At 44.4% G+C, this 17,879-nt stretch overlaps 1 protein-coding gene across 1 annotated transcript in view; it reads right to left on the bottom strand.

Annotated features, from left to right (window-relative positions):
* Window positions 1-2,012: 2,012 nt before the first annotated feature.
* Window positions 2,013-17,879, bottom strand: part of GLT1D1 (glycosyltransferase 1 domain containing 1) — a 118,793-nt gene continuing 102,926 nt past the window's right edge. The window contains exon 12 of the mRNA XM_038763334.1: window positions 2,013-2,596. Coding sequence (XP_038619262.1) covers window positions 2,450-2,596 — 147 coding nt within the window. The 3' untranslated portion in view covers window positions 2,013-2,449. The remainder of the gene's footprint in view (window positions 2,597-17,879) is intronic.

Genomic DNA, 17,879 nt, shown 5'->3' with positions numbered 1-17,879 from the left:
ATTAAATCAGTGTCACTAAAATCAGACTCGGATAAACTGCAGATCAATGTGACCTTGATTCTTTACTTCCTTAAATGCTACCATGATTGCATGACGAGCTGACTAGTTAGTCCCAACGCGCGGATCACAAGGGACCACTGAAATAGCATCCCCTCAATTTCTGGAGTTAGGGCCTTCTTTATTCCCACCTACTCTTTCATAATCACCTCTCTGGAATGCGGATGCAATAACCTATTCAATAAAAACTCCTGAGATTCAGACGGCAGCATGTTGAACCTTACGAAAAATCCACGTAAACTTGTTTCTCCCTCTTCTGCAAATAAGACGGTCGCACTGGGGTATATTTTAAGAAAGAAACGGACATCCAAGAACTTTAAAAACAGAGAATGCTGGAAACCCAGAGGGTCCCAGGTTCTTCTCATATATATCTTAGAACGGCCCTGATCCTCCAGAGTGTCGGCATCCCTGGATGGGCCCATTTTGACAAAGCGCTTCCTTAAATGTGCTTTATGGTCGTCCGTGTTACTTGATAAAAAAGTGTTTTATCTGCCAAAAACAACAGTGCTGCAAAGTACTTGGACGATTACCTCACAAAATGCAAAAGTGTGGCTTCCTCCCAACTCTGCACGAGATGTTTAGTGAAATGAGCCAGCTGGACCGCCAGCTCCCAGATACCGCCTCAGTGGAGGGCGACTTCTAGACTGCGAGCCCACTTTTGGGTAGGGACCGTCTCTATATGTTGCCAACTTGTACTTCCCAAGCGCTTAGTACAGTGCTCTGCACACCGTAAGAGCTCAATAAATACGATTGAATGAATGAATGAACGGGGAGGGGGAGGTGAGCGAACGCAGCCCTGTGCCGTATCAGGGCAATGGATGGAGGCTGCCCCAGGTTAGGGGACTCGGATCGCTGGAGGGTGAGAGCCATGAAAAGTATTGTGGAAAATCTGCAAAGTAAGCAACTTGAAAGACATCTGAGAGCACATTTGCCTCTGCTAGAAAAACGCCTTTCTTTTTAGTTTACTTTTGGTTTCCTATCACCACCGCTCCCTCCCCAGCACTCAGCCCCCACCTCTCGGGCCATCAAAGCATGGATGATGGAAGAGAGATGGGGGTCAGCGGTGGCCATCCTCTCCTCAGCTCCTTTTCCTCCCTCAACCCCCCAGTTTAGGCAGGAGCAGGGAAGACGGCAGCAGTGAGGGGGGTATCTTAACTCTGAGCGGTGGTGGCTGAGATTTCGCTTCCCCCACCGCCCTCTTTCCCAGCCGGCAGTCAGCACCTCTCCCAGACCAACGGGGCCACGGACGTTAACGAAATATTTTACAGTGCTACAGCGACAGGTCACCGGGAGGGCTGTGGATTCGGATGCGGGAGAATGGGAATTTAAGAGTTTGAGGTGGACGACGCGGGGCTTACCTGTTAGCCAGCAGGGATTGGGGATGCGTCTCAGAGTGGGGTGCCACACTAATGTGTGTTTGGGAAGAAGGTTAATGCCCCACACTGTCAGGAAACCCAATTATTTTCTATTGCAATAGGAGACTTGAATTTTTATGCTGGGATAAAAATAGACAATGGAACATGAGCTTCCTGATTAAAATTTCTGATGAAAATTCCCCCTTTTAGACTGTGAGCCCACTGTTGGGTAGGGACTGTCTCTATATGTTGCCAACTTGTACTTCCCAAGCGCTTAGTACGGTGCTCTGCACACAGTAAGCGCTCAATAAATACGATTGATGATGATGATGATGTTATGCTGGGATAAGTTCTTTTCCCTTGGCCCTCTAATGCCATTGGGTCACTAATCAATCAGGAGGTAAGAGGGTGATGCGTGGCTCAGTGGAAAGAGCACAGGATTTGGAGTCAGAGGTCATGGGTTCAAATCCCAGCTCCGCCAATTGCCAGCTGTGTGACTTTGCGCAAGTCACTTCACTGGGCCTCAGTTCCCTCATCTGTAAAATGGGGATGAAGACTGTGAGCCCCCCGTGGGACAACCTGATCACCTTGTAACCTCCCCAGCGCTTAGAACAGTGCTTTGCATATAGTAAGCGCTTAATAAATGCCATCATTATTATTATTATTGTATGAGTTGGTAGTCGGCTTGACCCCTAGCCAAGAATGTATTTTTTTTTTTACCAACACCAACTGGCATATTTTCTGATTTCACCCTCCTAAAATTAACCAATCCCCTTGGTTAGTTAGGGGCCGCTGTCTGAATTTGTGATGCCCCGAATCTAGGATATTCCAGGTCAGCACGATTGAAAACGTGGATGAACTCATTGCCGCTTGGGGTTTGGATGAGCACATGATGGCTGAGCGCTAGGACCAAAAGAAATCTGTTTGATTTTACTGACATGGACAAAACCGACTGAACCGCATCCCTTTTTTGGGTAAAGTTAACAGAAACTGACACACGATGAAGCCCACGCACGTTTTCCTTAATATTCGATGATTCACTGAAGTTTCTGCACAAGGTTTTGATAGGCCTGCCGTTCCGATTTCCACGAGTGATGCGTCCTCACGTACTCCCTTCCTTTGGCCACCATTTTTTTCTCTAATGCGGGGTCATTCACCAGCCTTTTGGCCAGCTGCACAAACTCCTAAGGAAAAGTCAGAAAGAGAAGGGAAGCAATCAGAAATACCTCTCGATGCATGGTCCCTTATTTTACAAATAACTATTCCTTTGCCCAAGACAGACTGGAGCACTAAAACCACATAATAATGCTGGTATTTGAAATCCATCCTTTACCGCTTTTTATTTAAATAGTATTTGTTAAGCACTTACTATGTGTCAAAAACCGCACTGAGTACTGGGGCTAAGTACTGCTCTGCCAATGACTTTGGGAAAGTCACTTAACTTCTCTGTGCCTCAGTGACCTCATCTGTCAAATGGGGATTAAGACTGTGAGCCCCACGTGAGACAATCTGATCATCATCATCATCATCGATCGTATTTATTGAGCGCTTACTATGTGCAGAGCACTGTACTAAGCGCTTGGGAAGTACAAATTGGCAACATATAGCGACAGTCCCTACCTTGATCACCTTGTATCCTCCCCAGTGCTTAGAACAGTGCCTTCCACATAGTAAGTCCTTAACAAATGCCATCATTATTATTTATTGGGGCAGACAAAAGATAATCACATTAGACCCAACTCTTTCCACCTGGGGCTCACGGTCTAAACAGGAGGGAATAGGATTTAATCCCTATTTTATAGAGGAGGTAACCGAGGCATAGAAGTTAAATGATTTGCCTAAGGACCCAAAGAAGACAAGTGGCAGAGTCAGAGTTAGAACCCAGGTCTTGCGATTCCCAGGCCCTTGTTCTTTCTACTAGGCCATGCTAGTTTGGCAAGTCTGATTATTCTTTTATTTGTGTCTGTTTTGTCAGAAGTGAACTGTACCGTAAGTAAGACGTTATCGGCAAAGAGGTTTGAGGCTAACACACAGCAGCCCCGTAGGAATCAGGAAGCCTAGTTATAGGGGAAAAAAAACCAAACAGCAGATGGCTGCTGATCAGAGAAAATGACCATCAGGCAATCACCAATATCTCTCCCTCAGTCTTTTCAGTCGCATTCATGTGCCAAACATCCATCAGTGGTATTAGTGTGCTTGCTGTGTGGACAGCACTGTAACAGACACTTGGGAGGGTTCTCTCCCATGGAGTTGGTGTCCACGATCCCTGCCTGGAAAGAGCTTACAGTCTAGGCGAGGAGAGAGGCATTCAAATAAATTACAAATAAGGGAAATGGCAGGGTAATAAAGGTGTGGACCTAAGTTGGTGGGGTGATTATCAAATATTTAAAGTATAGAGAGGCTTTTGCTATCAGTGGCAACATCCTTGAGCTCTAGACATATATAGCTCATCAAAGATGATGCTATTAATTGGTGTGTATATACACATATATAGAGACTCAAATTTATAGATGGACATGGAGAGGCAGCGTGGCTTAGTGGCAAGACAACACGGGCTTGGGAGTCAGAGGTTGGGTTCTAATCCCGACTCCGCCACCTATCAGCTGTGTGACTTTGGGCGAGTCACTTAACTCCTCTGTGCCTCAGTTACCTCATCTGGAAAATGGGGATTAAGACTGTGAGCCCCACCTGGGACAACCTGATTCCCTTGTGTCTATCCCAGCCCTTCAACAATAATAATAGAAGCAGCGTGGCTCAGTGGAAAGAGCCTGGGCTTTGGAGTCAGAGGTCATGGGTTCAAATCCCAGCTCAGCCAATCGTCAGCTGTGTGACTTTGGGCAAGTCACTTAACTTCTCTGTGCCTGTTATCTGTCAAATGGGGATTAAGACTTTGAGCTCCCCATGGGACAACCTGATCACCCTGTAACCTCCCCAGCGCTTAGAACTGTGCTTTGCACATAGTAGACTGTGAGCCCATTGTTGGGTAGGGACCGTCTCTATATGTTGCCAACTGGTACTTCCCAAGCGCTTAGTACAGTGCTCTGCACGCAGTAAGTGCTCAATAAATACGATTGAATGAATGAATAGTAAGAGCTTAATAAATGCCATCATCTTTATTATTATTATTAATAATGGCATTTGTTAAGCGCTTACTATGTGCAAAGCACTGTTCAAAGCGCTTGGTACATAGTAAGAGCTTAACAAATACTATTATTATTATTATTATATACTTATCCACAGTGGTAAGACTCATCAAATTGAATGATCTTTCAAGGAAAACTTAGATGTTCCCTCACTTGAGACCCTTTCAAACAGCTAGAGAGAAATCAAATGATTAGCATACTGGCAGGAGTAATTCAGAAATGAAAGGTAAGGGACAAAAATAATCACCTCTACTCTCTCATGCATTTTAATCTGAAATGTAAATACAAAACTTGAGGTAACATTGCAACTTTCAAGGTAGCAACACAACTCAGGAAACCGTAGCTTTTTTTAAAAAAAGAAAAAGAGTTGGAAACTTTGGCCAAGTCTCCATCAATCACATCTTAAATTTTAAAGACTGCCTCTAAAAAGCTACAGTCGCCCAAAACAAGGAAAACTAAATAATAACAGTACTTAAGTGTTTACTATATACCAAAGCACTGAGGTAGATACAAGATAATCAGGTCGGCTGCAGTCCCTCTAAGAAGAAGGGAGAACAGGTGGTGAATCCCCATTTTACAGATGAGGGAACTGAGGTCCAGAGAAGTTAACTGACTTGCCCAGCTGGAGGAGCCAGAATTAGAACTTAGGTCCTATGACTGTATATATGTATGCCCTGTATATATGTTTGTACATATTTATTACTCTATTTATTTTACTTGTACATATTTATTCTATTTATTTTATTTTGTTAGTATGTTTGGTTTTGTTCTCTGTCTCCCCCTTTTAGACTGTGAGCCCTCTGTTGGGTAGGGACTGTCTCTATATGTTGCCAACTTGTACTTCCCAAGCGCTTAGTACAGTGCTCTGCACACAGTAAGCGCTCAATAAATACGATTGATGATGATGATGATGACTCCCAGCCCATCCTCTGCCCACTAGGCCAGGCTACTTTTTATAACGAGGATAAAAGTAATAGTCCACCAATTTTAGGTGATTAGTGACTGTAAATGGTGGATTCACTCATTCATTCATTCAATCGTATTTACTGAACGCTTACTGTGTGCAGAGCACTGGACTAAGCGCTTGCACTGTACTGAGCTGGGATGGATGATACTGGGGAATCTGAAGCTCCGAATAGCAAGGTTGGTACCCGACAATTTGATCCGGATGTGCAACTGGCATATGCCACCTGGCTAATGGAGCATCTTAAGCGAATTGCTTAAGGATAACAAGGCTGATGGATCATCATCAATCATCAATCGTATTTATTGAGCGCTTACTGTGTGCAGAGCACTGTACTAAGCGCTTGGGAAGTACAAGTTGGCAACATCTAGAGACAGTCCCTACCCAACAGTGGGCTCACAGTCTAAAAAGGGGGAGACAGAGAACAAAACCAAACATACTAACAAAATAAAATAAATAGAATAGATATGCACAAATAAAATAATTAGAGTAATAAATATGTACAAACATATACACATATATACAGGTGCTGTGGGGAAGGGAAGGAGGTAAGATGGGGAGGATGGAGAGGGGATGATGGCAACAGCGAAGGGAGCGAGGCATTAGAGGCGTGAAATTACTGATTGAGAGAATGGGAATAGTTCAGCACAAGCCATCCCCACCCCTAGAAAGATCATTCAAGCCTAATTATCTACCAACTCTCATATTGGACTTAGTACGGTGCTCTGCACACGGTAAGCGCTCAATAAATACGACTGAATGAACTGGACTCTCCCAAGTGTTTAGGTCACAGCTCTGCACACACACAATCTCGCTGTATTGGAAGTAAACCCACTGCCGGTCAGTTGTGTATTAATTGCTAGTGAGCTACACTTTTCCCCACTTGGCTACCAGGGTCTGAGCCAGACAAGTGAATCCAAAAATAATGCGCTGCGGTCTTCATAATAATAATAATATTGTTATTATTATTATGATGGATGAACGTTCATGAAATAAAGGAGATATATGAGTTTGTCATCCGAGTATGTCAGGAGCTAGAGAGAAAAAAGCAGTCATGCTGCTGTGGCAGAAGTGCCTTGACCGCTACTGCGGTTTCAGTTGTCTCGAGCGATGGGCCAACTGGTACATTTGACCAAAGGTTCGAAAAGGGCTGCTCATAACATTTCTTGCTGTACCGACTGTCCCAAACCAGCCCCCTTCCCTGGCCATTTCCGTAGGGAAACGGCATCCACCGATGCAGTTAAGATAAGATTAGACTGTGAGCCCAATGTTGGGTAGGGACTGTCTCTATATGTTGCCAATTTGTACTTCCCAAGCGCTTAGTACAGCGCTCTGCACATAGTAAGCGCTCAATAAATACGATTGATGATGATAAAATCAACTCGCAGAATTATCATAATAAGCAGAGCCAAAGAGGTTCAAGAGGGAAACGGAGGGGCGGATGGAGGAGTTTCAGCCCCTGGGAGAATTCACGAAAGACGGAGCACTAGCTTGGGAGAGAAATGTAACTGACCGAGTTCCTACCGAAAGAAGGATGAACCGTTCTCAATCAAACAAAATCAGTGACATTTTGGAAGATTCACTTCAATCCCGAATGCTGTACGTCAGGCTGTTCCCTCTAATCCTGTTGACTCCCAGCTGCCATTAATTTGGGATATCACCTGGCTTTCAGCTTCCTTCTTTTCCTTTCTCTTCCCCATTGCAGTCAATACTCAGCAGTTGATGATTCCCCTGCTTTTATAATAGTAATACTTGTTTTAATAAGTGCTTAAGCACTGTTCTACCCTTCACCTATTCTCCCACTGAAGCACTGCTGTTATGCTGGCCGAATGGACTTAAGGACCTCGTGATCTGTGATCCTTCCCTGCCAACTGATGTTAGGAATGGTATCAAGGTGGCTGTGACGTCTGGGCCAGAAGGTAGGACACTGTAAATCATCCGTAGTGCCTCACCTCTTTCCACTATACTTGTCAGTAGTGTCACCCAAAGGACAGCTATGTCTATGGCCATAATGGGGCTACACTGCTTTTCCCGGTCATAAACATATTCAGGGACTTCACATTTTCTGTGAATGCTGCGTAGGAGAGTTGCTCTCTATTGAGCCCTTCTGGTTGACGTTTCTTCTAGGTTGTAATGCATACAGATGGTCCTCTGTTCATCCTGAAGATGTTAAGTGTGAAAAGCTGGACCAAATTTGACAAAAATCAAGGCACCTTAAACAAAAGTGTACGATCTGAAGCAAAGCCACTCTCCGGGCTCCTGCCAGTTTCATATCCTTGGCTCTGATTTTTGCTGCCATTTTAGGTTTTTTACCATCCCTATCCCTATCACCTACTTCTTGAACACACTAAAGGAGTCTGTAAAAAACCAAAACCCAATTATTCTTGAAGCTGGCACAATGATACCGCCAGGTGTGAGGTGCAGGAAGCATCCTAATTTTGGGGGGCTGGGGCCACATGCATTCTCAGCTTGCCACTTCGGAAAGAGTTAACTTATGAGCCGCTTTTAAACGCGTGCTGCTGAAGTCTGCTTTGGCAACTGAGTCTGGGGGCGAGGCCTCAGAAGCCAGGGAGTGGCGTCAACCAAAAGAAAGCAGCTCCCTCCGATGTCTACGTGAGTGGCCTCTGGAGCATCATCGAGGAGATGGATAGAATGAAAACAGCACATGCATGTTAAAAATACGAAAGTCAATCTGCAGTTTCGTCACTTCAAATTTGCCTCTGGGAGATAAAAAAAAATCAACATGAATGGCAGAGTGTCACCTAAGGGAAGACAAACTCTAGTTAGACAATTAAATGAACAGTTAAGGAGAGAAACACCTCCCTGTCTCTGAAGAGGACAGCGGCTGCTGGCAACGTTCATGCATTTTTGTAGAGCACTGGGGGATGGCATTTATTTCCCTGCCATTTACACCAACCCCGCTGGCACAGCTCTACGTCCTGCACGCAGGTCGGTCCCAATAAATCCAAAACGAGGGTGGGGAAAGCCAGATGTTGTTACAACTTCAACTGCAGCTTGCTTTTCTCCTCTGGAATTTTTTGTGTCTTCCCTGTTTATGGCCTGGAGCAAGACGGCTGCCACTTCATTTCTCAGCGATCCATTTTCCCTTGAAGTCACATTAACTCAGTGTCACACATTCCATAAACTTGCAAATCCAAGTAATGGCCGAAATAAAACATTACCTTTTAAGCAGTAAACAACCCGGGCTGGTATCAAGGTCAATGGGCATTGTTTGCTCTTTTAGATTCACAGCTGTGCCTTGCTGGGCTCATCCTTTCTTTGGACAAGTAAATGTCAAGTGACAAGTTACAAGGTCTCAGCATGCACAGGAAATTGAAGGTGTGGGGGAAAAGGGACAGAGAGGGTTTGGTTCCCAGTCAAAAGTGAATGATTAATTTACATCCCAGCTGCTACAAACGGGATCCTAAGAGCTAGTGGGGCAATCTAGATGAGTGATCGGGCAGGGAATGTCTGCTATTGTTATATTGCACTCTCCCAAGCTCTCAACACAGTGCTTTGCACCCTGTTATCGCTCAAATACGACTGATCACTGTCCAAAAGCTTTGTCTTCCTCTGCCTCTCTCCTCTCCTTCCCTCACTCCTCCCTCTCCTTCTTAGAGAAGCAGCGTGGCTCAGTGGAAAGAGCCCGGGCTTGGGAGTCAGAGGTCATGGGTTCTAATCCAAGCTCCCCCACCTGTCTGCTGTGTGACCTTGGGCAAGTCACTTCACTGAGCCTCAGTTCCCTCATCTGTAAAATGGGGATTAAGACTGTGAGCCCCCCGTGATCACCTTGTATCCCCCCCCAGCCCTCTGAACAGTGCTTTGCACATAGTAAGCGCTTAACAAATGCCATCTTTATTATTATTATTATTTCCATGTGGGCAGGGGCAACACATTTTCCTGAAGAAAACTCCAGTTTGGGTCCAAATCTGCCATGGTGAACCCTTTGGCTTAGCAGAAGGGTGCTAACTGTGCTAAAAGCAGTCCCAATCTTATTATTATTTTGCATTTGTTAAGCACTTAGTAAGTGTCAAGCACTGTACTAAGCACTGGAATATTCATTCAATCGTATTTATTGAGCACTTACTGTGTGCAGAGCACTGTACTAAGCGCTTGGGAAGTACAAGTTGGCAACACAGAGAGACGGTCCCTACCCAACAGCGGGCTCAAAGTCTAGAAGTACAGACAAGATCATCAAGTTCATCAAGATCATCATTCTCCCCCTTTTAGACTGTGAGCCCACTGTTGGGTAGGGACTGTCTCTATATGTTGCCAATTTGTACTTCCCAAGCGCTTAGTACAGTGCTCTGCACATAGTAAGCGCTCAATAAATACGATTGATGATGATGATGATGACCAAGTCTCACATGGGGCTTGCACTGTAAGTAGGAGAGTGGACAGGTACTGGATCCCCTTGATAAAAGGTGAGAAAACTGAGGCCCAGAGACGTTAAATGACTTGCCCAAGGTCACAAAGCAGGCAAGTGGCAGAAGTGGGATCAGAACCTAGATCTTGACTCCCAGGACTGTATTCTTCCACAGGCCACGGCGCTTCTCAATCTTCTGGTGGGGCATCCCAAAGATATCCTTCTGGGATTTGTTCTTTCTCTAGGTCTGTGGTTAGCCATAGTCAGTTACACAAGAGAGCTAAGGTGCAGGAGGAGTAACAGTAAACTCTACTGTCACCTCAACAGCTCATCATTATGTTGCCAGCGCTTAGTACAGTGCTTTGCACACAGTAAGCATTCAATAAATACGACTGATTGATTGATTGACTGATTGATCAACCTTCCCCCTCTTCCCAGGGCACTCGGCAAAGGTATCACATCCTTGTCCCTTGCTCTGAGTTAAGAAACTCCCTGATCTCCTATCTTCTGTTTTTAGATTTAAATTTCGCAAACCCGACATTCATGGAGCATGCTGACATTTTAGACTGTGAGCCCACTGTTGGGTAGGGACTGTCTCTATATGTTGCCAACTTGTACTTCCCAAGCGCATAGTACAGTGCTCTGCACACAGTAAGCGCTCAATAAATACGGTTGATGATGATGATGATGATGATGCTGACTCTTCTCTAGTCACGCCGTAAGCTCCTATCGAGCAGGGATTGGATCTTTGGTATATACTGTACAACGACTAGTAGACTGAGAATCTCAAATATTAAGTTATTCAGCCGCTCTTCTCCCGTGCAGCCAAAGGAATGACATTTCTTGAAGAGTTCTAGACTGTGAGCTCGCTGTTGGGTAGGGACCGTCTCTATATGTTGCCAACTTGTACTTCCCAAGCGCTTAGTACAGTGCCCTGCACACAGTAAGTGCTCAATAAATACGATTGAATGAATGACTGAATGAAGAGTTAAACAATAATCTCTTCAGTTGTCCTAGAAAGGACCTACTGACTACATTCCCTCTGAGGTGGGTCCAGGTTCTCTAAGGCCAAGAGTCCCCAAACTAAAACCAGGGCCTGCGGACTGTGCAATGACCTGAGTTTTTTTTTTTTTTTTTTTTTTTTTTTAATGGCATTTATTAAGCGCTTACTATGTGCAGAGCACTGTTCTAAGCGCTGAGTTGACCCCTAACCAATGGTGTGATGGACAGCCAGCATCTGCAGAGAACATACAGACTGGGAGGCTTTAGAGACTAGTTTGCCAAGTCAAAGGGAAAAGAGGAGTTCACTTTTTCCCCCCCAAATCAAAGTGGGGATTGAGTTCACTAAGGAGAGAAAATGATGACAGGAAAAGAACTTTCACCTCTTCCTCACGTTTTAAGACATCGGATACAAGCACAGGAAACAGAATTTTCATTGTTCTGCAGTGAGTGACACACACAAACACACACACACACACACAACTGCTGTTGCCGGGAACAGTGGTAGCACTATAACTCCCTAGTGAGTGACACACACAAACAAACAAACACACGCACACACACAACTGCTGTTGCCGGGAACAGTGGTAGCACTATAACTCCCTAACGAAATCTTGGCAAGGACACAGAACCCAATTGGTCTGGTCCCAGGCCCTTTCGTTTTCCAAAGAGTGAGCTTCAGCCATACAACCTTTAGCCAAACCCCCATTTCTCCCCCACATTCACTCATTCAATCGTATTTATAAAAATAATAATGTTGGTATTTTTTAAGCGCTTACTATGTGCCAAGCACTGTTCTAAGTGCTGGGGGAGATACAAGGTCATCCGATTGTCCCACGTGGCGCTCACAGCCTTCACCCCCATTTTACAGATGGGGAACTGAGGTCCAGGGAAGTTAAGTGACTTGCCTAAATCACACAGCTGATCAGCGGTGGAGCTGGGATTCGAACCCATGACCTCTGGCTCTTAAGCCCATGTTCTTGCCACTAAGCCATGCTGCTTCCCTATTTATTGAGTGCTTAGCCCTACTGAGCGCTCACCTCCTCCAGGAGGCCTTCCCAGACTGAGCCCCCTCCTTCCTCTCCTCCTCCTCCCCCGCCTTACCTCCTTTCCCTCCCCACAGCACCTGTATGTATGTATATATATTTGTACGGATTTATTACTCATTTATTTATTTTATTTGTACATATTTATTCTATTTATTTTATTTAGTTAATTTGTTAATATGTTTTGTTTTGTTCTCTGTCTCCCCCCTTCTAGACTGTGAGCCCACTGTTGGGTAGGGACCGTCTCTATATGTTGCCAACTTGTATGTCCCAAGAGCTTGGTACAGTGCTCTGCACACAGTAAGCGCTCAATAAATACGATTAAATGAATGAATGAATGCAGAGCATTACTCTATTTATTTTATTTGTACATATTTATTCTATTTATTTTATTTAGTTAATTTGTTAATATGTTTTGTTTTGTTCTCTGTCTCCCCCCCTTCTAGACTGTGAGCCCACTGTTGGGTAGGGACCGTCTCTATATGTTGCCAACTTGTACGTCCCAAGCGCTTGGTACAGTGCTCTGCACACAGTAAGCGCTCAATAAATACGATTGAATGAATGAATGAATGCAGAGCATTACTCTATTTATTTTATTTGTACATATTTATTCTATTTATTTTATTTAGTTAATTTGTTAATATGTTTTGTTTTGTTCTCTGTCTCCCCCCTTCTAGACTGTGAGCCCACTGTTGGGTAGGGACCGTCTCTATATGTTGCCAACTTGTATGTCCCAAGCGCTTGGTACAGTGCTCTGCACACAGTAAGCGCTCAATAAATACGATTGAATGAATGAATGAATGCAGAGCATTACTCTATTTATTTTATTTGTACATATTTATTCTATTTATTTTATTTAGTTAATTTGTTAATATGTTTTGTTTTGTTCTCTGTCTCCCCCTTCTAGACTGTGAGCCCACTATTCGGTAGGGACCGTCTCTATATGTTGCCAGCTTGTACTTCCCAAGCGCTTGGTACAGTGTTCTGCACACAGTAAGCGCTCAATAAATACAATTGAATGAATGAATGAATGACTGCAGAGCACTGTACTAAGCGCTTAGGAAGTACAAGTTGGCAACATATAGAGACGGTCCCTACCCAACAGCGGGGCCACATCCCAGCACTAAATCCCATCCCAGGTGCTGGATGATTCGATTTTACGACCCGTGCTTTATCGGGATCCTTACACTAGTGACTGGCTTGAATTCCTGAGTGGAAGGAATCGGGCCACTTAGACCCAGACAGTTAAGCAGTGTGATCTAGTGGATAGAGCTGGGGCCTGGGAGTTGGAAAATCCTGGGTTCGAATCCCACCTGTGTGACCTTGGACAAATCGCTTGATTTCTCCATGCTTCAGTTCCCTCATCTGTAAAATGGGGATTAAGACCGTGAGCCCCAGGTGGGACAGGAGCCATATCCAACTTGATTATCTTCCATCTAAGATAAGCACCTGTATATATGTATATATGGTTGTACATATTTATTACTCTATTTATTTATTTATTTATTTTACTTGTACATTTACTTGTACATTTCTATCCTATTTATTTAATTTTGTTGGTATGTTTGGTTCTGTTCTCTGTCTCCCCCTTTTAGACTGTGAGCCCACTGTTGGGTAGGGACTGTCTCTATGTGTTGCCAATTTGTACTTCCCAAGCGCTTAGTACAGTGCTCTGCACATAGTAAGCGCTCAATAAATACGATTGATTGATTGATTGATTGATCTACCTCCGTGTTTAGTACAGTGCCCGGCGAGTAGCAAGCGCTAAGCAAATACCATTAAAAGAAACAGAAGAACGAGCAGAGCCCTGAAGAAGGATTCTTTGCCCATCATCCAGAAAATACCGTTCCACTAGACGGCAGTGAATAAAAGGGGGAGAACAATCTTTTGATCTCATTTCTAAAGGAAATTATCTGTATGGTTTTAGACTGGGCAGAGAGATCGGAGAGTGAAAAAGATAATAGCAATAACTCTGAGTCATTCAAGCAACTAAGGCTGATGGAGTCTCTTTGAGTGCTTTTGAGATTTCCATTTGGGTTAAAATTGAAACTTTGTGGTACTTTGAGCTCTCCTAACATTACCATTTTAACTGCGCTCAAATCTGCAATAGACTCCAACAGGAAATGACTATTAATAATCAAAATTAATTGGAATCTGGAGCTGAAAAAATTCCAAATGTCCAACAAACTAAAGCCACTGTTGAAAAGTCTAATTTTGCCAGAGACGTATTCTCTGTTTAAGTGCTGTCAAGTGAATTTTATTTTTGATATGATTAAACCTTTCTCTGCAACCCATGTTAATACTGCTCTAAGAGAAGGACTAGGATTGTCTCTGGTCAGGAAAAGCAGTGTGGCCTAGTAGATAGCGCATGTGCCTGGGAATCAGAAGGAACTGGATTCTAATCCTGGCTTCGCCACTTGTCAGCTGGGTGACTTTGCGCAAGTCACTTGACTTCTCTGTGCCTCAGTTACTTCATCTGTAAAATGGGAGATTAAGACTGTGAGCCCCCTGTGGGACAGGAACTGTGTCTAACCTGATTTGTTTGTGTCCACCCATCGCTTAGTACAGTGCCTGGCACATAATAAGTGCTTAACAACACAATTATTATTGTTGTTATTATTAATATTTATAATATGTCTCCCCCTTCTAGACTGTGAGCCCACTGTTGGGTAGGGACCGTCTCTATATGTTGCCAACTTGTACTTCCCAGGCGCTTAGTACAGTGCTCTGCACACAGTAAGCGCTCAATAAATACGATTGAATGAATGAATATGATAAAAATAAAATCAATGTGATACAGGTGTGCAAAACTCAGCTTAGTGTAAAATCTTCCACCGATGAGAGAAACGCAGCCAAGAAACCCAGGAATCAGAGAGGAAAAGCCTAATCTGTGTTTATGCGAACCTTTAATTTTTCTGAGTTTTTTTTTCCATTGTTCTTTTAATTCTCAAATGTTCATCTCTCACTTTCACAAAGGACTCCAACTTGGCTCTGTGTTGCTTTGGGGAAAGAATGTACCTCGCCTTGCCCATTTAGTTCCAATCTTCTCCATAGAACAATGTCAATTCATAATTGCTTCACCTTGAATTGTTCTTGTCCTGGTCACTTCCTGATTCGTATCCCCGCTTTTGTGTCTTTTGAAATACGTACTATCAAATTTCCCTAAACAGTCCTGCCAGAGGGAGCGGAGACAGTTGCTCAGCGGGCCTGAGGAATGACGGAGAAGGCTCTCCTGGACCTCTCCGCTTCCTTGGACACTTCAGCCACTCTATCCTCCTTAAAACCCCGCCAGACCTGGGTTTTCCTGATGTGGTACAATCCTGGTTGTCCTCCTACCACTCTGGCCTTTTTGTTTTTTAATGGTATTTGTTAAGTCCTTACTCTGTGTCAAACTATGTGTTCTAAGCACTGGGAAGGTACAAGTTCATTAGGTCAGACAAAGTCCCTGTCCCACATGGGGCTCACAGTCTAAGTAGGAGGGAGAACAGGTAACCCCAATTTATAGTTTATTTATATTACTTATAATATAAATAGTTATTTATGAGGAAATTGAGGAAAAGAGAATAATAATGATGGCATTTGTTAAGCACTTACTATGTGCAAAGCACCGTTCCCAGACTGAGCCCCTTCCATCCTCTCCCCTCTCCATCCCCCCCACCTTACCTCCTTCCCTTCCCCACAGCACCTGTATATATGTATATATGTTTGTACATATTTATTACTCTATTTATTTATTTATTTTACTTGTACATATCTATTCTATTTATTTTATTTTGTTAGTATGTTTGGTTTTCTTCTCTGTCTCCCCCTTTTAGACTGTGAGCCCACTGTTGGGTAGGGACTGTCTCTATATGTTGCCAACTTGTACTTCCCAAGCGCTTAGTACAGTGCTCTGCATACAGTAAGCGCTCAATAAATACGATTGATGATGATGATGATGTTGCCAACTTGTACTTCCCAAGCGCTTAGTACAGTGCTCTGCACACAGTAAGCGCTCAATAAATACGATTGATGATGATGATGATGTTGCCAACTTGTACTTCCCAAGCGCTTAGTACAGTACTCTGCACACAGTAAACGCTCAATAAATACGATTGATTGATTGATTGATTGATCAGGTTGTCCCACGTGGGGCTCACAATCTTAATCCCCATTTTACAGATGAGGTAACTGAGGCCCAGAGAAGTGAAGTGACTTGGCCAAAGTCACACAGCTGACAATTGGTGGAGCTGGGATTCTAACCCATGACCTCTGACTCCCAAGCCTGGGCTCTTTCCACTGAGCCACACTTCAATCAATCAATCAATCATATTTATTGAGCGCTGTGTGCAGAGCTCTGTACTAAGCGCTTGGAAAGTACAAGTTGGCAACATATAGAGACAGTCCCTACCCAACAGTGGGCTCACAGTCTAGAAGGGGGAGACAGACAACAAAACCAAACACATTAACAAAATAAAATAAATAGAATAGATACGTACAAGATGAATAAATAAATAAATAGAGTAATAAATCTGTACAGACGTATACCGAGAGGCAGGAGGGGAAGGGGCCGGAAAGCTGGGTGAAAGGGGAGGAGGCCCACTCACCGGCGGCTCATGGTCCCGCGGCAACTCAGCTCAAAGAGACTTGCCCAAGGTCATACAGCAAACACTTGGCAGAGTCGGGACTAGAACCCAGGGCCTTCTGAGTCCCAGGCCCATGGTCTCTAAGTCATGCGGCTTCTCGGTATTATTCGTTGGCTCCTCTTCTGCCTCTCATCCCCTAAAGCTCTCATCTGGGTCCTCTAATCCTCTAACTCCACCCTCGATCTCGGAGAGTACATTTGCTCGCCTGACTTCAGCTATTATCTCTCTGCGCACTCCCAAATCTATCTGGCAAACATAATAATTCTGGTATTTTGTGCTTCGTAGGTGCTAACTGGCCGGGAAGAAGACACATGATAGGCAGAGTGGACACAGCTGTGGTCCCAACCCAGGAATACAGTTTAAGAGGGAGGGAGAAGAGATGGTTTATATATATATAAACCATCATATTTATCACTCTATTTATTTATTTTACTTGTACATATCTATTCTATTTATTTTATTTTGTTAGTATGTTTGGTTTTGTTGATTTGTTGATTTGTTGATTTTGTTGATTTGGTTTTGGTTTTGTTGGTATGAGGTCACACCCTTGACCTCATCATCTCCTACCGCTGCACTGTGTCCACCCTCAACAACTCTGTGATCCCTCTCTCTGATCATAATCTTCTCACCTGCCTCCTCACTCACACTCCTTTCCCCCGTAAATCCGTATTACTCCCTCACAGAGATCTCCGCTCTCTGGACCCCACCCATCTTTCAGAGCGCCTCACACCCCACCTCGCCGCCCTCTCCTCTCTACCCAGTCTTGATGATCAGATTACTGCTCTCAACTCTACCCTTTCTACTCAGCTAGACTCGCTCGCTCCCCTTTCCCTTCGCCGCTCTCGCACCACTAACCCACAGCCCTGGATCACTGCCACTGTCCGCCTCCTTCGCTCTTATGCTCGAGCTGCCGAACGCTGCTGGCGAAAGTCTAAACACCATGCCAACCTCGTTCACTTCAAGTTTATCCTTTCCTGCCTTAACTCAGCCCTCTCTTCTGCCAGACAAAACTATTTCTCCTCCCTTATTGACACCCATGCCCATCACCCCCCGCCAGCTCTGCCGTACATTCAACTCCCTTCTCAGGCCCCCGGTTCCTCCCCCTCCTCCTTCCCTCACCCCCAACGATCTGGCCTCCTACTTCATTAACAAAATTAAATCCATCAGGTCCGACCTCCCCAAAGTCTCTTCCCCCCTTTCTCCAACCCCCCGGCTCTCAACACTCTCTGCTACTCTCCCATCCTTCCCAGTGGTATCCTCAGAGGAACTCTCCTCCCTCCTCTCAAGTGCTACTCCGGCCACCTGTGCTTCTGACCCCATTCCC

This window comes from Tachyglossus aculeatus, chromosome 21 (genome assembly GCF_015852505.1).
Source record: "Tachyglossus aculeatus isolate mTacAcu1 chromosome 21, mTacAcu1.pri, whole genome shotgun sequence".
Lineage (NCBI taxonomy): Eukaryota > Metazoa > Chordata > Mammalia > Monotremata > Tachyglossidae > Tachyglossus > Tachyglossus aculeatus.
Note: the sequence above shows the minus strand (reverse complement) of the source record. Positions and strands in the feature narration are given on the sequence as shown.